Source organism: Saccopteryx bilineata, chromosome 8 (assembly GCF_036850765.1).
Source record: "Saccopteryx bilineata isolate mSacBil1 chromosome 8, mSacBil1_pri_phased_curated, whole genome shotgun sequence".
Taxonomy (NCBI): Eukaryota; Metazoa; Chordata; class Mammalia; order Chiroptera; family Emballonuridae; genus Saccopteryx; species Saccopteryx bilineata.
Genome location: NC_089497.1, coordinates 4,388,126 through 4,412,131, shown reverse-complemented (window position 1 = coordinate 4,412,131; position 24,006 = coordinate 4,388,126). Strand labels below are relative to the sequence as shown.

The 24,006-nt window shown below is 45.7% G+C and overlaps 1 protein-coding gene across 1 annotated transcript in view; it reads left to right on the top strand.

Annotated features, from left to right (window-relative positions):
* LOC136311966 (phospholipid scramblase 1-like) overlaps nt 1–19,350 on the top strand; it is a 29,052-nt gene extending 9,702 nt beyond the window's left edge. The window contains exons 4-10 of the mRNA XM_066241340.1: nt 3,748–3,819; nt 9,084–9,328; nt 10,052–10,094; nt 12,924–13,144; nt 14,590–14,751; nt 16,783–16,944; nt 18,426–19,350. Of these exons, the coding sequence (XP_066097437.1) occupies nt 3,748–3,819; nt 9,084–9,328; nt 10,052–10,094; nt 12,924–13,144; nt 14,590–14,751; nt 16,783–16,944; nt 18,426–18,485 (965 nt within the window). The 3' untranslated portion in view covers nt 18,486–19,350. The remainder of the gene's footprint in view (nt 1–3,747; nt 3,820–9,083; nt 9,329–10,051; nt 10,095–12,923; nt 13,145–14,589; nt 14,752–16,782; nt 16,945–18,425) is intronic.
* Nucleotides 19,351–24,006: the final 4,656 nt, after the last annotated feature.

Genomic DNA, 24,006 nt, shown 5'->3' with positions numbered 1-24,006 from the left:
AGTCCAATTGTCTTCTGTCATCTTCTATCTGGTTTTCTTTGTGCCTCTACTCTCCCCCCACCCCCCAACCTTCCCCCCACTCTGGGTAACCACCACCCTCTTGTCCAGGTCACCGAGTCTCATTTTTATGTCCCACTTATGTATGGAATCCTATAGTTCTCAGTTTATTCTAATTTACTTATTTCACTCAGTATAATGTTATCAAGGTCCATCCATGTTGTTGTAAATGATCTGATGTCATCATTTCTTATGGCTGAGTAGTATTCCATAGTATATATGTACCAAAGCTTTTTAATCCACTCGTCCTCTGATGGACACTTGGGCTATTTCCAGATCTTTGCTATTGTGAACAATGCTGCCATAAACATGGGGGTGCATTTCTCCTTTTGAAACAGTGCTATGGTGTTCTTAGGGTGTATTCCTAAAAGTGGGATAGCTGGGTCAAAAGGCAGTTCGATTTTTAGTTTTTTGAGGAATCTCCATACTGTTTCCACAGTGGCTGCACCAGTCTGCATTCCCACCAGCAGTGCAGGGGGGTTCCCTTTTCTCCACATCCTCGCCAGCACTTATTCTGTGTTGTTTTGTTGATGAGCGCCATTCTGACTGGTGTGAGGTGATATCTCATTGTGGTTTTAATTTGCATTTCTCTAATAATTAGTGATGTTGAGCATTTTTTCATATGCCTGTTGGCCATCTGTATGTCCTCTTTGGAGAAGTGTCTATTCATTTCTTTTGCCCATTTTTTGATTGGATTGTTTGTCTTCCTGGTGTTGAGTTTTACAAACAGCCTGGTACTGGCATAAGAACAGGCATATAGATCAGTGGAACAGAACAGAGAACCCAGTAATAAACCCACAGCTTTATGGACACCTGATATTTGACAAAGGAGGTAAGAGCATACAATGGAGTAAAGACAGCCTCTTTAATAAACGGTGTTCGGAAAATTGGACATCTAACCTGCAAAAAAATAAAACTAGATCGCCAACTTACACCATTCATAAAAATAAACTCAAAATAGATAAAAGACTTAAATATAAGCCGTGAAACCATTAGCATCTTAGAAGAAAACATAGGCAGTAAGCTCTCTGACATCTCTCGCAGCAATATATTTGCTGATTTATCTCCACGGGCAAGTGAAATAAAAGACAGGATAAACAAATGGGACTATATCAAATTAAAAAGCTTTTGCACAGCTAAAGACAATAAGAACAGAATAAAAAGACAAACTACACAATGGGAGAACATATTCGACAATATGTCTGATAAGGGGTTAATAACCAAAATTTATAAAGAACTTGTAAAACTCAACACCATTCGGGGTTCTTGCAGTGGCTGTCCAGGGAGAAGCCCCGAGAGAGGCAAGTGATTCTCTGTTGCCTGAATTTATGGTCTCCATAGATTCTGTAAGGCCAGTAGCCACGGCCACCATCACAGCCGCCTGGCCCATGCAGGTTCACATTTAATTCGAACAGATGGTAATGAAACAACGGAGCTAAGAACTGGTGGGCCATTAGCTTTCATCCTAGCTTGCACCCAGCTGGCAAGAAATACACACAGTGGGAAAACACTTCCCTTTCCATTCAGGGCTCTCAAAGCCACTGACTTAATCCAAATTTCCTAGAATCAAAGGTTTCTACCTCACCAGCCTTATGCACCTCTGTTCCCCATCTCCTTCTCTCTGCACTAACTGGCTTCTCCTTCAACACTCTGCCATCTTGGCTGCTTCTCCTCTCCTCCACATGGCCTTTTTCTCCTCTCCTACAACATGGGCTCCTCCTAGAACATAATCACTCTTCCCCCGGAACAACGTAATCTCTCTTCCTTGTAAAACCTTTTGGAGCGAGAGCCCTCCCCCAACACATATTAACATAATCGTGCCCATCCCAAGCAAGAAGGGCAACTAACATTATCACCTGGGCAATGGGCTTCCACGTGGACAGCGCCATCTTTAACAAAGTGAGCATAATATATATTATCTGCCCACCAGACTCCAACCTGCTGAACGTAGTATGACGCCCATTGAAGGAAAGAGAGAGGTCCAGCCTCCTGCTGACACCCCCCTCTCTGTTGAGCGATCTTAAAGGGCTCATGAAAGAGAAGCATGGAGGAAATGGGTCAGATGGAGAGTTTGACCTACATTTTCTTCTGTATTGATGCCATGTCCCCATGAGTCAGAAAGAATCTTATGACTTCACAGTGAGTCGTGGGGAAGAGAGGAGGACGGAATAGACGCGGGGTGTCCCACTAGACCGTAAGTTCAGCCCCGGAGCCTAACCTAGGGAGCGACACAAGATGCTGTCCTGTCTGGCCGTGGCTGGGCTGGCTGTGAAATGAATTCTTGGAGAAACACAAGTATGAGCAACCAGGATGCCGAACCATTTGTACGTATATGAATGTTATTTAAGGCACACTGATTGGCAGATAACATTTCAGGTGTTAGTTTATTGTCGTTAAGTCAGCTATGATTTTTCTAGGTCTGAATCAGTCCAAGAGTAGAAGTTACTTTGGTCAACCTTCTCAGAGTAGCTCCAGAGGAGACATGAAAAGGGCACTTGGCTGACCAGGCAGTGGCGCACTGGATAGAGCATTGACCTGGGACGTGGAGGACCCAGGTTCCAAAGCCCCAAAGCTGTCGGCTTGAATGCGGGATCATCCAGCTTGAGCACAGTATTGCCCGCTGAGCACGAGATCATCAGCATGATCCCAAGGTCACCGGCTTGAGGCCCAAGGTCCCTGCTTGAGCAAGGGGTCACTGGTCAATGCACTTATGAGAAAGCAATCAATGAACAACCAAAGTGACGCCAGTCAATGCTTCTCATCTCTCTTCCTTCCTGTCTCTGTTTGTCTGTCTGTCCATCTATCTCTACCCCCTCTCAGGGAAAAAGAACCGCATATTTAAGTACAGATATGTATGCATTACTTTCAATATTTTTTATAATTCTTATAGCAATGATTTTAGGTATCTTTTAAATCATCCATAACCCTTCCATTCCCATCCTCACTGCCTCCTCATTTTATTTATCTCTTTGCACTCTATGTGTGGCTTTTTTGTTTGTTTGTATTTTTCTGAAGTTGGAAACGGGGAGGCACTCAGACAGACTCCTGCATGCCCCCGACCAGGATCCACCCGGCATGCCCACCAGGGGGCGATGCTCTGCCCATCTGGGGCGTTGCTCTGTTGCATCCAGAACCATTCTAGTGCCTGAGGCAGAGGCCATGGAGTCATCCTCAGCACCCGGGCCAACTTTGCTCCAATGGAGCCTTGGCTGTGGGAGGGGAAGAGAGAGACAGAGAAGAAGGAGAGGGGGAGGGGTGGAGAAGCAGATGGGCGCTTCTCCTGTGTGCCCTGGCTGGGAATTGAACCCGGGACTCCTGCATGCCAGGCCGACGCTCTACCACTGAGCCAACCAGCCAGGGCTACGTATGGCTTTAAAACCTATCTTTTTTCTACTTCTACCAAAATCAAAATTCTGACGAGAACACTCCTCAGGCAGAGTCGAAAGCTAGAAGTTCAACCCTAGTAGCTCAGCTATCTCATTTTATCGAAAAGGGAGTTTGTTTCCAGCAGGATTCAGGGGCAGACATAATTCTGGTCACAGCTATAGCTTTTGTTAAGGGAAGAGCCCGCTCCATGTCAATAGAGCACAAGATCTGACAAGGGAAGCTTCCTGTCGACAGGCATTGCGGTGTTCTTTCTCATATGATTGCACTGAAACCAACTGATGTTTACCTCACCTTCAATTACAGATATGCAGACTCACCCAGGGGCCAATTTCCCAGCTCCGTATCATCCTCAGTATCCACCGGGGGCGTTCCAAGGTAAGGCATCTGTTTAAAGCAGCGGTTCTCAAAGTGTGTGCCAGGGCACACTGGTGCACCCTAGAAGATTTCCAGGTGTGCCTTATGGTATTCCAGAAAAATATGTGCCTGTTGGGGACCAAAACACCAACAGGGTTTTTGGAGTTTAGATATTTGGGGAACAGAGGTGTGGGGAATTGGCTGTAAGCTGACAGTCTGCCCAACCCCCACCTTACTTGTCTGATTAGGTTGCAAAAGGCTGTTAAACTGTGGTGCTGAGTTGTTTACACTACCCTCCATGTTCCCCGGAAAGACTGGAGGCAAGTTTCTTCTATCCTTTGTTTGGTGTAAAGTTAAGATGATATGTATGATGGGGGTTTTCTGCACTCAACACAATTATATGTAAAAGAGAGGAATTCTTCAATGTATTGATGAGGAAATGAGAGTTTGCCTTTCAAATATACACCCAAACATTGAAGAAATCACTAGGACACACCAGGCTCATGTTTCTCATAAACACAAGAATGAAAAAACTTAACCTGGTTGCACCGGGACCTGCCGAATTTACTAGATCTTACTAAGAATGTATCTATATATATATAAAACACAACTTTTGGTCATTTTTTTATTTTTTAATTCCTCTTTTTTTATGAATTCTAAAAAGCATAACTCAAAAAATGTAACATAAAAATGTTTTTTAATGTCAGAATAAATTTAATTTTGTTGTATTTATTTCATAAAAGCACACTTGGACTTTATTTTTTTTCTTTAATATTTGACTTAATTATCATATTTCTCAGAAATTTGTATATAGTGCGGCTACAATTAATAGTAGGATTTTAAATGCTCCCCGATTTCAAAAAGTTTGAGAACCACTGTTTTAAAGGACCAGAACCAGAATAAACCAACCACTGGTATCCCCCCCCCCAATGGGTGGACGTGTGTGTGTCTTCTGTCTATTTATGATAGTAGTGAGCTTTGTGAAAGGTGCAGGAATGAAATTGGCAACCCTGTTCCTGACCGCTTTTGGTTGATGATGTGTTATCGTAAATATCATTCAGGTCATTTTGACTCATACCGGATACTAAAGGTGTAAGTTAAAAAAAAAAATAGTCGTGAGTTTACATTTAGCAAGAGGGATTGAAAGCTGCACAGAACTTAAAGCCTGACACGCACATATGACATAAGAGATGGTATTGCGGCCCTGGCCGGTTGGCTCAGTGGTAGAGCGTCGGCCTGGCGTGCAGAAGTCCCGGGTTCGATTCCCAGCCAGGGCACACAGGAGAAGCGCCCATCTGCTTCTCCACCCCTCCCCCTCTCCTTCCTCTCTGTCTCTCTCTTCCCCTCTCGCAGCCGAGGCTCCATTGGATCAAAGATGGCCCGGACGTTGGGGATGGCTCCTTGGCCTCTGCCCCAGGCGCTAGAGTGGCTCTCGTGGCAGAGCGATGCCCCGGAGGGACAGAGCATCGCCCCCTGGTGGGCGTGCCGGGTGGATCCCGGTCGGGCGCATGCGGGAGTCTGTCTGACTGTCTCTCCCCGTTTCCAGCTTCAGAAAAATACAAAAAAAAAAAAAAGAGAGAGAGAGAGAGAGATGGTATTGCTTCTCCTCCTCTTTGGAAAATGAGGATCAGGTATCCCATGTAGAAGGTTTCAGCCTGAGGGTTTCGGGCTCAGGTGTCGCCGAGGCTGATAGCGTTCGGTGAGAGACACGGGAGAGAGGCGACTGATTCAAAGGAAGCTGCACGCAGTAGGGGCGCAGCGACCTGGGCTGAAGCTTCTCCTCCAGCGCGCACGCGACATCCTGCCTCGCGTTCCAGTAGGCAGGCCACCCACACCTTGAGGGACCATCCGGGGGACTGAGGACCCCAAGGCATCAGGTTTGAAAGGAAGGGTGTATGTGTGCATTTTGTGTTCTACTATGAACAATGTTTGTGGGATTTCAAAGGCAAGGCTCTGAGGTGATACGCTCCATGGGGTCTGCATTTGAGTGTTCCTTCCATAAGAGCTCTGAAAAACACTCGTGGCAGGCCCGGGCCGGGCGGCTCAGTTGGTTGGAGCATTGACCCAATGTGCCAAGGATATGGGTTCGACCCAGTGAGGGCCCATGCAAGAGTCAACCAGTGGCGGCATGGGTGGGTGGAGCAGCAACTCAATGTTTCTTTCTCCCTTTCTCTCTCTCTAAAAGTCAATAAAAAATTAAAAAAAAAAAAAAAAAAAACCTACTAGTGCCAGAGCTCTAGCCCAAAATAACTAAAGCAGAAGCTCAGGAAGTGGGACCCAGGGTTTGGTATTATTTTTTTTATAAATCCCCCCCCCATTAGTCTAATGTGCAACCAGGGTAAGAAGCATTATTCTCAATTCTTCGATGGTTGATTTTGGAGAATTATTAGCAAGTCGAGAATAGTCATCCAAGGCACTTGGAGAATGACTTAATCCACCTAATCCAGCTAATTAAATGTAAGAGATACCAAATTTTGGATGGTTTTCATCAGACTTGAGAGTTTGTAAAAAAAAAAAATAATAATAATAATAATAATAATAGCTCAGTTTTATTCCTTTAGTTCAAGGCCACATATGGCACAGTCTTAATAGAACAGTGATGCCAACAATATTGAGAGCTTCCTCTGCATAATGAGGATTAACTCATTTAATTCTCAGAGAGCCTTATGAAGGAAATACTGTTAATCATTTCTGTTATGCAAGAAGAAAACAGGTATAAAGAGGTTTGATCAGGCTTCAGGTTCTGGCTTCTGTACTTAATAGTTGTTGGTGTTTTTTTATTTTAAAGTTTTCTTAAATAAAATAAAGTTTTCTTATCTTAATATTTTTTATTTTAAAGTTTACATCCAAGCCTCAGTTCTCATCCATAAAATGGGGATACCATTTTCCAATTTAGTTCTATTTAAAGGTAAAGGAAAGTTATTGTAAAACACCTAGCACAGTGCTTTACAAGTAATAAATGACAAATATCGGCTGACTGTATTAATAATATGTTAAATCAACTGGGCATTATATAAATGAAAATAACCACATTTCATGTAATTCTGTGTGCTCATCCAATGATTTTGGAAATAATGAATCATCCTCCTCTCATGCCCTGAGATGATTGGATCGATGCCATTAACTTTACCATCTCCACTTCCCATTGGCTCTTCAAAAACATACATCTCTTCACACTACAGACAGGGTCAGCCTCTGCTGGCTTCCCATCACTTTACGGCTGGAGCCACAATGTCTGATTTGCCCACCCAGGTCCTGGGGCATCCCCCGCCCTTGCCCTCCAGGGCCTCTTAATCCTGGCTCTCTACTGTGAGGGGACAGCCTTCTTCTCTGCTGTGACAGGCCCCTGTTTGTGACTGTGCAGGGTACTCTGAGATGCTCTTTCTGTGCCACTGGCCTGCTCCTCTTCTTTATCCCCTGGTCCTCAGGGAAGCTGTCCTGATCCTTCCCTTCCTCCCTCCTCAGCCACACACCTGCCTTTGCAAATACACTCGCAACAGGGTCCCTCCCTTCAAATGGCTTCTCTCCAATTCTAACCAGTCCACTCATCACAGTGGTGGAGCATCTCCTTACAGTCAGGGTGAGTATCTAGTTCCCTCTCCCATGAGGCAGGAGGGCAGGGATTTACTCTGTGATTCTCATTTTAAGTCCCAGTGCTGGGCACTCCTACAGCTTGTTCAGATAGGAATCAGATCTGGGAACTAACTCCCTCTTCTGCTGAAATCCTCTCCTGCCTTCAGTCACATGGAGTAAAATCCAAACTTACTAGGGGCTCCCTAGATGAGTCTGTTTCTTTACTGACAGCTCTCTATTCTCTCTCTCCCTACGATGTTCCTCTCTCTCTCAGACTTGCCAGCTCAGCCCTGCATCGGGGATTTCTGCACTTAGTGCTCCTTCCTCTGAGAGCATTGCTCACCAGGTCACACACTAAGCTTTTCTCTTATTCTCAACTTAACTTTTACCTATTTACAGATGCCTTTTCTTCTCTGCAGGCATTTTCTCCATCAGTTCAACCTGAAACCTTTAATTAAAACCTTAATTTCTGTCTCTCAAAAGTTGCCTGCAAGCCCCTGACAGCTGTGGCCTCTCTAATAGCTGTAGTGTCTGACTCTAGAACAGTCCGATTATAGATCCTCTGTAAATATTTGTTCATTGTAAAGGGGATGAATTTTAAAAGCTTGTGAACGCCACATAGAACACAGAGTGCACCCCTGTGAAATTCATGTGGAACGTGGAGTGTGTGCTTGTCAAAGTCACGTAGAGTACAGGGTGTACACTTGTGGCATTCAGCCATTCATGTGGAGTACAGAGTATACACAGCGGACACAGTGCTTATTAAGTACTGGAGACAATGTTGCCCAATATAAATTTTTACCTACCTTGTTTCTCAAATTGTATTTCCAGATAGCTCAGGCTGCTGAATTGTGACTTATAAATGTGTGACCTAAATATTGTAGTGCAATTTTTTTTCCCCATGGGGAGAGTCTCAGGAACGTACTATCCCAATGGATTAAAACTCCGGGGAATTGTTAACCAGAAAGTCACCCCCACAGTCCTGGAAGACATGATACGCCTTCCCCTCTCCACCAGCATTTCTCAACAGTGGCACTGCAGTGTTTTAGGGTAGATAATTCCTTTTCTTCAGGGTGCTGTTTGAGGGCATTTTAGGATAGTTAGCAGCATTCCAGCCTCTATCCACCAGATCTCAGTATCACCCCCGCCCCCCATCTAGCTGTAATAGCTGAAAGCACATCAGAGCTTGCCAAATATGCCTCGAGGGAGCAAAACCAGCCCCGGATCTAACGCGTAGGGTCTGACAAGTGTGTTATAATTCCAAAACTAGTATTATTACTGTTTTTCCCAGAGTGCTTTGGTCCTAGAAATCCTAGCTCAAAGCCTTTATTTGGGGCCTTCTACTCAATGTCACCTCTGTTTTCCGTGAAGGCATTCCAGAACGTTTATGCAAGTGACTCTGGGTCATTGTTGATTTTCTTTCACTTTCTTGGGTGCTAAGCATATTTTCATCTGAGTTTTGAATGTAAGAGTAAGACCTGGGCCAACTCTACTCCACCTAAAACTCTCAAAATAGAAGTGTCTGTGAGACTGCAAATATTTTACTGGAAATTTGCTAAAAGATAAAAAAAAAAACATGATCTTTCATCTTCATAGAAACAGGCATCCTGAACTGACGTTCCTTTTTGTGATAGATGCTGGGGTAATCCCAAAGAGTTGATGTTGCCATTTCTCAGTGCAGTTACTGATTATTCCACTTGTCTCTACTTCAGGACCTCCAGGTCATACTGGCTACCCTGGCCCCCAGGGGGCCTATCCCGGACCTCAGGCAGGTTATCCTGGCCCCCAGGCCGGCTACCCCATCCCACCACCTGGCTATGGAAGCACTGGTCCAGTAGGCTTTGCTGTCCAACACCAGCCGGTGTATAATCAGCCAGGTGGACCTGCAGGGGTGCCATGGATGCCAGCACCGGCACCTCCACCAGGCTGTCCACCAGGACTGGAATATTTAACTCAGGTAATTTCAAATACATAAAACAGCCTTATAAAAGAAAACTGCCTTCGGTTTACATAATCACGTTAACAAACGACTAGTTCACAGGAGTCTGAAATGGTAAAACGTGTTTTGTTTTGTTTTTTGCTATCAAGTGATTTGAAATCATTGGGGTCAAGTTAACTTTGAAAGCAAACTGCAGATGGCTTAGGAAGTTGTGTGTCCTGTGATTTGACTATCTGTGATAAGACCTGAGAGCAAGCATTTATGAAGCACCGTGTCCAGGCTTGGTTCCTAAGTATCACACAAGTATTCACTCACTCGACCCTTTCAGAAAGCCATCATATATAGGTGATATAATCATTACTGTTTTCCAGAAGAGGAGGCTGAGATCTAGAGAGGTAATATCATTTGCTCAGCATCAGAATGTCACATGAATGAGAATGACCTTTTTACTTCTGGGACATTGGTTTTGTATCCTGGACTCCTTAATTCCATCACCAAATAATTAGTTAGGAATTAAAATAAAAAGATAAAACCATTTACTGCTAATAGCTATTTTAATTAAAAACATTTTAATTTTAATTATACCTTGAAGTCATATAAACTATTATTAAATATTGATAATAATGGTAAATATTAATTGATTATATGTATTCTCTAGAATATAAAAGCACTACTGTGAATTTGATAAAACATGATATATAATTTACACCTTAACTTTTTTTTTTTTTTTTACTATAATAGATAGATCAGGTACTGATTCATCAGCAAGTTGAGCTTCTGGAAGGTATGTGTTAATTGTATTGATTGTATTTCTTGAAAGAGAAGATGTTTGTGCAGATAAAGGCATATCAATCACCACAAATATAACACTTTCATTGATGGAAATGACTAAGGCTGGTTGTTCACAGTCTCTCATCCAGACAATGAAATGATGATGACCCTTAAAATCTCCTTTGCAGTTAGGAGTGGAGGTAACATACTGTTTCTCTGGGCCTCTGCCCTCAGGATGCAGACCCCAATTTAGAGGGAAACCAGCCAGCACTTCCTGTCGCTTCCCCGTCTCTCTGGAAAGCACTTCAGTGGCAGATAGGTCATTTGCCCTGACGCCTATCACTTCAGCTCTTTTCTCCCCAATATGTGATCACCTGGAGACTGGGGTCTGGCTGGGAAAAGGTTGATGGAATTAGCAAAGAAATAAGCCTCATAGGCACAGACAACAGTGTGGGATGAGCAGAGGGAAGGGGGTGGGAGGAGGTGGAAGGGGGTGAAGGGGAGATGACCATGAGGGGAGGAGACCGGACCTGGGGTGGTGAACACAGGACACCATAAGCAGATGACACATTACAGAATGTACTCCTGAAACCTGTATGTTCTATTACCCAGTGTCCCCCCCAATGGAAAAAGAATTAATAGTCCAGGTACCTCAGTCTATTTCCAAAGTGAATAATATTTTTCCTTTTTAAATTGGGATGGGTATATTTTGGAAAATTCCATTCCTGCCCGCAGTTTCTCTTGGCAGTTCTGGGGATGACCGCTGTCAAACCTTTTTGCTGTGGGCTGAGGATTAGCACTTGGGTTGTTGGAGGAGGCTGACCAGCAGGCTTGGAGGTCTGGCTTTCTAAAATAGCACTCTTTCTCATAGATTGGGCCTGACCCTAACGGATGTCCCTTGAGTCCAGTGCTCCTTGGGTCAAAGTGATCTTAGGGAGTCACTAGAATTTTCAGAACTCCCGCCAGAGGAGAGAGAACCTAGAGGCATTCATGAACTAGTGTGTCTTTTTTTCTAAGTATAGAGTTTAATGAGAACTCTGCTGGATTTTAGAATGTATCTATTAAATACTTCTCCACCTCTCTGCAAAGTTTCTTTCCAGTAGTGGAAATTATAATGTGAATTACACTACACAATAGCAGATCTGGTTAAACTATATCATTGTTATCTATTGCATTTAGAGTACTTACCATAGACATTGTTAGAAATGTACAATGTTCTCATTATTGTTAGTTTGTTTAAACTAAGTTTCAACTCCTGGAACTGAGATCTTATTGGGATCATTTGTTTTCTGAATTTTTAAAAAATGTTTTACTTTATGAAATTTCATTTTGAGAATATGAACCCTTCCCAAAAGACCCTATGCAATATACATTACCCCATTTAGTTTTTATATTTCTAACTTTTATATATATTTAAAATATTATGTATTAATCATAAAATATAAAGTATGTTACAAATATTAGTTATTCTTTAGTTTTTAAAAGGAATGCCTTTAACATTTTTTTGTCTCAAATTGAAAGTCTTCATTTTAACATTATGAATAAAATAATGAATATAACTCAGTTTCTTTTTAGACTCAGACTAGGAAAGACACATTTCCCCAGAACTTAATTGACAATAAACACAGTCACAGAATGTATTTATTTTGCTTGTTTTCATTGTTTAAATAACTAGAAGGGAATTTAGAGACTGTGTGAGCCTGCTGATTACATTTTCTAGATAAACAGGTTGAAGCATTTGAGATTAAGCTAGTCAACAAAGCGCTTAGATAACAAAGCCTGTGTGACTCAGAGAAAAGACATTAAAGGACCTCATGGTGCTAGAATTTGTGCAAGACGTCTCCATATGGATGAAAGTCTCCATATGGATGAAAGTCTATCCACACATACCGTAGAGAATCCTTTGTATCCATAGATTTCTTTTAGTCACTTGTTTTTTGGGTGGCTTGTGACATCCCATGTCCTAAGTTAATAAGAGCGCTGGACACACGGCACCATGAATAGCCCCCGCCTGGCTCTAAGCAAGGAGCAATGTCCAGTATGTAGTTTGCTCTGGGCAGACTCTACCAGGTGCTGTCAGTATTTGCCGTATCTCCTTTCCCCTGGTGAGGAGATCAGCCTCTCTCAATGGAGACATCACTCAGGGTGCCCGTGGTCTAGACATTCTGTGAGTAGCCGCCTGGGATGCCAGTCACCCTCCCCCTTGCTCTTACCTCCTCCCACATCTGAACAAGACTGCTGCGCTCACCAGGGGTGCCCCGGGCCCCCTGTGAGGTTCTCACCCACCTTCCACTTCCACTCTCCCTTTCTGCACGCCTGCACGGAGAGTAGATGCCTTCATTACCCTCCCTCACCCGGTGCAAGATGATAAGCCTTCAGCCTGGTGTAAAACAAATCTCAAGCCAGCTGATGTAACCCACTCTCTCCCGGAGCGCCAACACAGCAGGCACCCTCTCCTCCGTCCCTGACGGCTGTCTGAGAACTGTCCCGAGCACGGGCACGCGTTCTGCACGCACCTAGGAGGACCATGGCCATCTGCGGCAGGCCCGGCCCTCAGCGGGGTCTTCCTTTCTGTCAGGAGTCCGTGCAATTAGGAAGATAGTCTCCTTCTCCACGTCGCATGTCGGGAGTCTTCATTGTCTATTCCTCCGTGCCTTCTCCTCCTTCTCCTCCTTTGCCTTTCTCCTCCGTCTGGGTCCTGTCCACACTCCTTTCCCTCCCATTCTCCCTGTAGCAGGCAGCGTCCTCTGGAAATGATACAAGTAGCTATTAGAGTATCTTAGGATGGATTCAGGACTCTTGTTGACGGGATGGTCACAGCAGTGTGCTTCTCTGTTTTCAGTCCTAGTGGGTTTTGAAACCAATAACAAATACGAGATTAAGAACAGCCTGGGCCAGAGGATTTACTTTGCCGTGGAGGACACCGACTGCTGTGCCCGGAACTGCTGTGGGTCTAACAGGCCTTTCACCATGAAGATCCTGGACCTGATGGGCCGAGAGGTCATCTCTCTGTACAGACCGCTGGGCTGTTCCAGCTGCTGCTGTCCCTGCTGCCTTCAGCAGGTCAGTGAGCAACTCCTCCCGCTCATTTTAAAGGATTTCAACGAGAAGTTGACCTTTCCCTTGTTTCCTGTATAGTCAAACGAGACTTTCTAAAAACCAGGCCCTGAGATATGCGTGAGCACCATTTGGGCAGAAAGGAAGGCAGGAAAAGCTGTGACCAGTTAGTCCCATGTCCCTGAGATGTTTGTCTCAGAGGACTGAGCATCTGCTCAGAGTCCGACGTTGGGGACAGCTGAGCTCAGGCACCCAGTGAAGTCCCTTATGTGGAATGACCAGCAATCCTGGCCAGAGCCAGAGAGGGAGAGATCCACGGACACTGTCCTGAGTAGAAGTCCAGGAGTATGTGGCGAGCAGAGTGAGGAAGAGAACGGACGTGTGCCTCTCACAGTTTTGGCCCCCTGTGGTGACACACACCTAGGAGAGTCCTGTTCCAGGAAATTTCAGCTCCTGTGTTTTTAAGTTCCCCATTTTAAAAATCAGTATAATTGAGCCTCTGTCATTGAGATGTGCCAGGTGTGGGGTACCCTCAGTTCTATGAAGACTGGCTTACTTCTCAGCCACTGATACAGAATGTGGATTGGGAACCACCAGGCACAAAGCGCTGGGAGGGACGCTGGCCTTGATCTGTATCCCCACCGGCCTGGGAGCAGCCTGGCCCGGTCAGTCCCTCCAGACAGGCAGCCGTGAGACCACGGCACAGACAGAGGCACAAGTGCATGGGTATTTGAAGTGTAATAGCGCAGTTATTTTTAAAAGGTAACTGAAGTTATCCCCGCTGAATTATTTTGGATTGTGCGTGTGTGTCATTTAGGTTAGGTGTAATGTCGTCTCTCCACAGGAGTATCTGAGGAAACACAGAGAGTGGGTTGAAATATGCTCTGAAGGAAAGAGCCATTAGCAAACCATTTATCTAAAGGGACAGTCTAGAACGACGTCATCCCCACGTGAGCAGACTGGGGCTCTCCCCAGGTCCCCCAGCTCATAGCACAGCCCGGGTGCCAGGCCCACTGTCGTCCCGGTATACTATAGAACCGTGGCCCTCACATCGGATCATTGCACCCGTGGTCTGGGCTCTGTTCACACAGCTAAACCACTGCCTTTAAAGGAGTTTGAGAAAAGAGTTCCTTAATGATTGAGACACGTTTCACAAGTATGGACATTTAAAAATGCAGGAGGTCAGCAGAGCAGGGCTCAGGGGCGGAGTCCATTCCTGCATTCTCTCCTCCCTGCCACATTGTAGCTGGGGCGTCCTATGCACAATGGTTCACGTCTCTGTTCTCCAGTTACTTTCTCCATAAAGAGGAAGAATAACATTAACCTGGTTACATATGTTATAAATCAGGTGGTGCTCAGAACAGTGGCTGGTACTTAGAAACTATTCCAGAAATGAGAGTTGTTATTAGACATTATTATTATCATGTATCCATGCTCTTTTGCTTTTGTAGATAGAAATCTGTGCTCCTCCGGGTGTGCCAGTGGGTTATGTTACTCAGACCTGGCACCCGTGCCTGCCAAAGTTTACAGTTCAAAACGAGAAGAGAGAAGATGTGCTAAAAATTACCGGTCCGTGTCTTGTGTGCAGCTGCTGTGCAGATATTGATTTTGAGGTAAGGGATGTGGTGGTTTTATAGGATCTGCTTTCCAGATATGAGGAAAACATAATTTAGTAGGAGGTTAAAGTATATGAAATAAGTTTGGGCACCCTATTGTCTCAAGAGGGGGACAGTGTGCTCATGTATTTAACTCCCGTCAGAAAGGTGCTTCCCACTCTCTCTGAGAGTCACTGTTGACCACGTGAATGGAAAAGGTGAGGCAGAGCCGGGCAGTCACACCCGCAGAAGCAAAGCATCAACGTGTCCACGCGGCCGGTTCTGTTGGGAGGCACTCTCTGTGTCATCCATTTCGAACACAACGCTGACCTTGTCCCGTCCGTCTGACTGCCAAAGCCTGGGGTCCCCCCTAGTCTGAGACGCAGGCTGCTGGGCTCTCTCCTCTACCGGAGCTCTGACCCTGTGAGTGCTGCAAACAGACCACTAAGCGAAGCGAGTTTTCAGGAGGGTGGCGTCAGATGTATGACCCAGTTATCACCCTCTGTGGTCTCTCCTGGGGCTTTCTGTTGAACTGGGTTATTAAACACCACAGTGTATCTGTGCCCTTACTACCCTGAGCAATATCATTACAGCAGTTTTCCCACAGATGGCCTCGCCCTACAGGTCACATTATTTAGGCACAAACATTTAAAAATCGGTGTTTCTCTCTTTCTCGCTTTCCTGTCTACTCTCTTGCTCTTCCTTCCTCTCTCTCTAAAATTAATCAATTAGAAATAGTAACTGCACTTCAAAATAAAAGGTAACATTTCATTGCCAGCTACAGATGCTTAGATGACAGCAGTTAGCAGACAAACACTGAAGTGTCAAAAGAGAATTTGCATTCGTCTGTTTCCCACAATGGTGTTGTGTAACAGCAGCCCCTAAAGCCCAGTGGGCTTCAGACAGGCCTGTGTTCTCATGTCCATCATGTTCACGGACCTGCAGGTCGCCCTGTCCCCGTGGATGTGCGCAGGCGCCGCGGGATGGCTCTGGGTCAGGCCGGACGCTGGCCTCGGCCCCGCCCCACACTCGCTCACTCATTCCAGAGCTGCGGCAGAACCACTGCCTGGACCCTGGTCTCCGAGTGCCTGTCCACTGGAGAGCGGGAGCTCAGCCCCATCTCCACCCGTGGGTCAGGTCCCGGCTCCGTGTCCTGCACACCGACACCCCCGGTCAGACGAGCCCACGGCCAATCCCAGAGCCCAACCTGAGCGGGAACTTCAGAAGTACTGCGGGCACATGTGCTACCTCGTGCACACCTGAGAGGGCTCCCCTCTTCCTGGGTGGACACCACCCGCCGTGACCACACCGTGGGGAGTGTGGCTACCTTCAGCGCCCGCACGTCCACGTGGCGAGGTCCCTGTGTCCAGCTACGATCTTGCCGCTGTTCAGCAGGGCCCCGGGCTTTCCTTAGAAGTATTCACTTCAGAGATGGTTTAGCCACCTCCTCCTCTGCTGTCCCCCGCCCCTGCGGTTGTCCTGACACCGGGACCCTGGACCCGTGACCTCCCACCTGCTACTCCCTGGATGGCCCCTCACTCAGAACAGCCAGTCAGCTTCCGAGACCCTGAGCGCTTCCTGTGTGCCCAGGGACAGTGAGGGGACCGCCCTCCCCTCACTGGGAAACCCTCCGCCTGTGTAAACTTCTCCAGCCTGTCTTAAAGCACGTCTGTCACAGGGGGCTTTAGCTTGCTTCTGGTTCCAATGGCTTCTGGAAATTTCATCAAAGACACTTCTCACATTTGCATCTTTTCCTGTTTAAATTTTGTTTTAGATCCTTTCAAACAATTTGTTAATATCTGTTTAAAGCATAATATAAAATGTTAAATATATTAGTAAAACTACTTTCATATAAGTTCTTTGTAGCAAAGACACACTTTTTTGTTCCTAAAAATAGATACAGAAATGTGTGCCTCTAAGGAGTGATAGTTACTTATTATTGTACATAAGTTTTAGTAACATTTTGTCTTATCATATTTTAAATCCAAAGGTAATTCTATTTTAATAATGTTCTACAATTCTTCAAGATCATTTTTCTTTTCAATTTAGATTAAATCTCTAGATGAAGAGAACGTGGTTGGCAAGATCTCCAAGCAATGGACCGGTTTTGTGCGAGAAGCATTTACAGACGCTGACAACTTTGGGATCCAGTTCCCTCTGGACTTGGACGTGAAAATGAAGGCTGTGATGATGGGCGCCTGCTTCCTCATTGTGAGTCTGTTCCGGCCGATCCTGGGTATTTCCTTAGCATGGTTCTGACATGTTTCAGTAACATGCATACCCTTAAACGACCTGCTGAAACATATAGGTTTTATTCAAAGGGGGTGGGGGTGCTGAATCCCAGCTCTGAAATTCCGTTTTCTCCTGCTGGTCTGGAGTCACATGAAAAGTAAAATGTGACCTTGGCCTTAGTGAGGTGTTTAACCAAAGTGGTGCCCCCAGGGAGATGGGACAGATGGGATGTGAGATTGCGGGTGGGGGTGGGGTTATTAGTAAATGGCTGTGGGATTGGGGCTTCTACTAACGGAGCTTTAAGGACTGGGCAACTGTGTAGAGACATTGGGAAAATATTGAAAATGATTTCATTAACTTTTTTTTTTAATATCTTTCTTATTAAGTCAGAGGTGGGGAGGCAGAGTGATAGACTCCCACATGTGTCTGACAGGGATCCACCCAGCATGCCCACCGGGGGACAATGCTCTGCCCATCTGGGGCGTAGTTCTGTTGTGCAGCAACCAAGCTATTCTTAGAGCCTGAGGCTGAGGCCATGGAGCCATCCTCAGTGGTCAGGACCAACTTTCTCCAATCGAGCCATGGCTGCAGGAGAGGAGGGGAAGATAGAGAGAGAGAGAGAGAGAGAAAGAGAGAGAGAAGCAAGAGGGGGTGGAGTGGAGAAGCAGATGGGCGCTTCTCCTGTGTGCCCTGAGTTGAAATCGAACCCAGGACTTCCACACGCTGGGCCAGTGCTCTAGCACTGCACCAAGAAGCCAGAGCCAAATGATTATTTTTAAACTAGGTCTAAAGAAAATAATTATCAATCCAAAATCTAGAGAAGTTGATCTTGGGGACTGTGTGAAAATGGATTGAAGAGAGATATAATCACAGTGCACTAACAAGTGATTGGAAGTAAGGATTAAATTGTGTCTGTTGAACGGATAAACAGAAATGATAGATGTGAAATTGAAATCCACTGGGCTGGACATGAAGTCACGGAAGAGAGGGTCTAGTTAGACACCGCTGGGGAGCGGCAAGCGGAGACTCTGAGGACACGTTCAGAAGAGACGTAATACTGGGTTCAACAATTTTACGCAACTTCGGCTAACTCAAGATAGCTTTCATCCCCTGAAAAAAAAAAATCTAAAACGTATACATGGTATTTCAGTCACTAGAGAAGGGATATAAATAGTTTGGGAATAAAGGTTCAAAGAGGAACATTCCGAGGGACTTGAGAAAAAGTGACATTACCAAAGGACTGATTAATTTTACCCGGGATTGATAAGTGATACAGTAGCAGGATCTAGTCGCTATTAGAATGGAAGGCTGATGCTGTGGACTTTGACCAGATCTGCTCATTACAGTCTGTCCTCGTGGTTAGAGGCTGTGTCACTCTGTGTCGTCAGACCCTCACGCACCTGAGAACTGATCTCGGTTTTGTTACTGAAAACTCATTTCGGTGTTTTGTGCTTGTTTAGGACTTCATGTTTTTTGAAAAAGGAGGAGGCCAAGAGCAGAGCGCAGGGGTGTGGTCCTGAGAGAACAAGGTCTCCCCAGAAAAGGGGGTCTGTCCGCCGATGGGGCCCCTGTGCCAGTGACCTCCAGCGGGTCTTCTCTTTCTCTATGGAAGTGACTGCTGTGTGAGCCACACTGTGAGGCCTGAGGCTCCAGCTATAAGATTTCACATTTCAAATTAGAGTTTATTTTCTGTATCAGTTACTTATAAATGCTTTTATACGTTTTATATTTCATTGTGGATTACGGAAAAAAGACATGGCATTTTTACACTTCAACATGACACTTTCTTTTATAAATGGCTTTCTTTTTAATTATATAATAAAATTAATTAAAATGATTTTAATATAAGATTATCATTATTGTAATCAATTTAGTTGCAATTTCCTATGTAACAATTCGTGTTATTATGTATATATTGTGTATTCAAAAATGTTTTCAATGAAAATAACGTGTTTCCTTTATAATTATGTTTATATAACACTATATTCATATTATCAAGGAAAACTAAAATATGTTCTTATCAACTAATAGTACTGGTATTTAACTTTTATATAAGCTCATGTAGTAGCTAAGATTTTCATGTTCACAAGACAATGTATTATTAATTTTTCTTAATGGATTTCACTAAAAATATGATTCTGTCTCAAAAAAAGACACACGTAAAGACTCACTCACTCTAATAGTGTTAAACCCTTTGAAGTACTTCTTTACACATGGAATGTGTAGTGCCTAATTCTGTCATTAATACACCATGGTGGTTATGGGATTATTCAGGCATTAATTAAACAATATATGTATTCCATCAGAGTATGAACTTCAATAATGGGCTACTAGGTTATTTATACCAACAATCAAGTAATAAATAAAAGAATTGTTGATATCTTTCTTTGCATGTTTTTGTTTTTAAACTGAACAATTCATATGGAATTCTGAACCTTACACATTTTCCTTTCCCCCTTTTCTTTTAAGAAGAGCAAAAGCAGCCTTTCAGGGGGCAGTGCAGTGGACAGAGCAGTGAACTGGGATGCTGAGGTCTCAGGATCGAAACCCCGAGGTCACTGGCTTGAGCACAGGTTCATCAGGCTTGAGTGCAGGATTGCCAGCTTGAGCATGGGGTGGGATCGTAGACATGACCCCAAGGTCACTGGCTTGAGCACAAAGGCTGCTGGCTTGAGCAAGGGGTCACTGGCTCGGCTTGAGCCCTCCAGTCAAGGCACATATGAGAAGCAATCAATGAGCAATTAAAGTGATGCAATTATTAGTTGATGCTTCTCATCTCTCTCCTTCATCACTTTCTCCCTTCCCTATTAAAAAAAAAAAAAAAGGAAAGGCATTTGATAATCTTTAATAAAAACTCACATCAGGGCTGGAAACTAAGATTTCTACCTGTCAGAAATGTTAAGGAATTTTTGCACAGTCTTCCAGGGAAATTTGAATTGAGTGAGAAGAGAAGGCCAACCCATAATTGAACTCACACCAAGGAAAAAGTGTGCTCAGTATGTAAGGGGCTCAGGGGAGACTCCCTCTTCTCTTCAGCAGAATTCCACCAAACCACTAGCCCCTGATGTCGAGAACGTGGCGATGTCTGGGGAGCTACAGGAAAAGCGAAGTCTAGACCATTATTCATTCATCAAGTAATTCACCCGATGCCATGTTCCAACGGTAAGAAGCAACCATGGCACTCCCATTGTGTTCCTGGTTGGTGCAGACAGCATTTTGAGTCACGTGAGGCACTTGCATAGCTGGAGCCCAGGGGCATTAGTCATGCTAGTTAGAGAAGGCTGGCTTTCGGGTCCACAGCCCACCCCACAGGAGGCCAGAGGTGCTGACATTGTGCTGTGTTGGCGACATCTTGTTGGCATTCTCCATCTTTCTCACCCCCCCTTCCTCCTCCTCTCAGTCCTCTGCATAAAATCCAGAATCTCTGGTTCAGCAAATAAAACTACAACTGATTCGACAGTTACTTTTGTCAACTGTGCAAGGAAGACTCATGTGGAAACCCCTACACTGTCTGCAGAATCTATTTTAAATTTTAAATACTAGAAAAAACCTGACATCTGCAAAGAGAGAAATCATTACTCAAGGAAAATTAGAAAGTTAAGTGAGAACAATACCAGGGATGACAGGAGGTCCCTGTATTTGTAATCTCAGTGATGTCTGGGGGAAGGCTGTCTGTGTCTGGAACAGGCTGCAGAGAGCAAGGGGCATTCTGATGAGGCAAGATGTTCATCCAGTTGAAAAATACGATGACCACGTTTTAAAGCATGATGGAGGCCCTGGACCAGTAGATTGCAGAAGGAATAAAGGGAACGCAGCAGAGCAGAAGAAAAGTTAGAAACTCTCCCAGAAATCATGTAAAGTATAGAGAGAAAGGGGATTCCTGAGTAACAAATACATCAAATTGAATTTATGCACAGAAATCAATGGGGCCAAGAGAATAATAATTTTTAAAAAGGTAAAAGTAATTTTTTTAAAAAACAGATAGACTGTACTCTCCAGGTGAATAGATTTAGCATAGATTATCAAAATTCATTAGAATACCCATTGCTCTGATGGTGGGGGAATAAAACCCACACCTTCCCAGAACGGGGTCCCTTTCTATAAAGGGGTTAATAACATAAAGGGGGTTAATAGCAAAACCATGTGGCGGGCAGTTACATAGACCACGAGAAAGAACAACGCATTTCTAAGTTAAAAGACAACCTCAGGCCCTTATCACACTCTGTACATTCATGACCCTCCCTCCTGGGACCTGGTGTGGGTCTTCCAGCAGCAGTAGTCCCACTTTCTGAGCTTCAGCCCAGCGGGAGGCTGCAGAGTCACAGAGAGCCCAATGCTGAGAGCACTACATTTCCCAGAAGCCTCTGCTACGGGAGCCAACTGCACCTCCAAAGTGACTTCCCTCACAGTGCCTGGCTCCCCTTTTCCCACGCACGCCTGTGAGTGAAGACTTTCCATCCCAACCTTCCTGACTTCAGGCTGATGTGACATACAGAGGTGTGGGGTCATGGGCTCACTCAGGACAAGGGGTCCTGTGCCCGTCTCTCCCCCTGCAGAGAGAAAAGAGAAAGCCTTCCATCGTAGGTCATGGTTCTGCCCCCCGAGTCCCAGACCTCTATGCAAGGAAGCACCATTCTCCACTACAACCAGGCCCCTGGGGAAGCGGCTCCACCCAGAAGTGAGCCAGATGGCAGAAGGACAAGATGAGTCTGAGAAATTTGTTGCATAGCCGAGGGGCTGCTCAGAACGATTGGTGAGGTGTCAGAGGGGTAGGAACCAAACGGAAGGGACTCCCCCCAGCAAAGCTAAGACAATGGGAGCAGTAACATACTTATTCAACCAGATCATCACTTACTGAATTCATTAGAACACCAGACATCCCTACCCACAGATTTGAGTAAATAAAAAGTCCAATGAGGACAAAGATACACAGTTTCAGATGACATCCCCAGGGACACTTTCTAATGTTAAAGGGGGGAAGTCATTTTCACCGGGGAGCCTTGGGATCAAGTGTCCCATGCAGTCAGGTCATCATAGTGACAGCACTTAGTAACAGGACTACATGTAACTGGGAACCACCTGACAGGACGCAGGACGACGGGCATCAGGGGAGTCTCGCCCTGTCCTTGAGGCCAGCACATGGTGAGGGGACCTCTCTTAGTGCCTGCCGGTGAGCTGACCTTGCCCTGTGGGGCGCCCTTTGTCCCGCACTGGTGTTTATCTGGTCAGGAGCTGGGCTTACTTGGCAGTTCCCTGTTGTAATTATGCCCCGAGCACCCCAGGCTTCAGATCCTTCTAGTGATGACTTGGGTTCAGGATGTGGGCCAGTTTCCTGGACTGTTTACAAAAACTTTGGCGGGAATCTGTCTCTCGCAGCGTGCTCAGCCCTAACTCAGAGTTCTTTTTGATTGGAGCTTGTTATCCTGGGGATGGAGAATGAAGAGTGTTCTCTGATGTTCTGTTTGAGTGTCAGCCCTGAGTACTGCACATCTCCTGTGGCCACGGCCCCATTCAGTGCAATCCTGAGGCTGTCTGTGGGACTTCGCTGATTTCTCTCTGTAATCTGGCCATCACAGCAGGCGCTCACAGAGGGCTCAGGACTGGATGGCAATCTGAGTGCATTGTCTGGGGTGCTGGGGTGAGGGGAGTCGGCGGGTAATGGGATGGAGAAGGAAGGTTGGGTGATGGGATGGGGGAAGGTTGGGTGATGGGATGGGGGAGAAGGTTGGGTGATGGGATAGGGGAGGAAGGTTGGGTGATGGGATGGGGGAAGGTTGGGTGATGGGATGGGGGAGGAAGGTTGGGTGATGGGATGGGGGAAGGTTGGGTGATGGGATGGGGGGAAGATTGGGTGATGAAATTGGGGAGGGAGGTTGGGTGATGGGATGGGGGAGAAAGGTTAGGTGATGGGATGGAGGAAGGTTGGGTGATGGGATGGGAGGAAGGTTGGATAAGGGATGGGGGGAGGAAGGTTAGGTGATGGGATGGGTGAGGAAGGTTGAGTGATGAGATGGGGGAGAAGGTTGGGTGATGGGATGGAGGAAGGTTGGGTGATGGGATGGGGGGAGGAAGGTTAGGTGATGGGATGGGTGAGGAAGGTTAATAGCATCTGTCAAACAAAAGGGACGGAACAAGCATACAGAGCTGAACCGATGGATACCAGGTAAAAACATGCTGAGTGGAAGAGTTCAGAAAAGCAGAGCGAGCCCCCTCTTCTAGAGTCACTTGCCCTGTGTGGCTTGGCAGGGGAAGACCTGCAGAGGACATGAAGCTGCTGGCACGTCAGACAGGAAAGGCCTTCTGCACCCCTGCTCTACCGTCCCCTTGCCCCTCCCACCCACCGCCCACCACTCCCCGCCCTGAGAGGGAACACAAGGGTGAGACCTTTTCCTTCTGCTCTGGAAGGGCCTGGGGCCCAGGAGATGGGAGTTCAGGGTAGCCTTGGGCCTAGGAGTCAGGCAATGGAGGTGGGTCGTGACAGTGAACGTGTGTCACTAGAGGTCCCTGATGGATAGAGAGAAGACGCAGAGACAGGAGTGTGGAGCTGTGATTTCAGTCTTGAGAAGGAAGTTTCGGGTGAGTGGATTGGCTAATGTGTCACGTGCCTGGTCAGACAGCCTTGGCGGAGGGGGTTGGGGGAGAGAGAGAGGACTACAGTGCAGTAGCCCCTGGGAGAGAAAAGACACTCCAGGCAGAGGTGCTTAATAGACCAGAAGGTCATGTCTGGGCTTCTAGAATTCATCAGCTACTCTTTTCAGTCTAGGTATTGAGGTTGATTGCAGTTGGGGTTCAAAAAAAAAAAAAAAGAAAAGGAAATTATAATTATATAAGAATTAGAAGGAACTCAGCATGAAATTCCTGGAATTACTTAATAAAAAATATATTTTTTAAAAAAACTTCCAAGTGCCTGAGGTGGGTGCTCTGAGGTTGACCCAGCACCTGTCCCTGTCCTTCCCCCACCAGCCATGCCCTGGTTGACTGACCTCCATGCCACGTGCCTGACCCTGTCACCTCAGAGGAAGAGTCCCTCCCTGTCCCTTA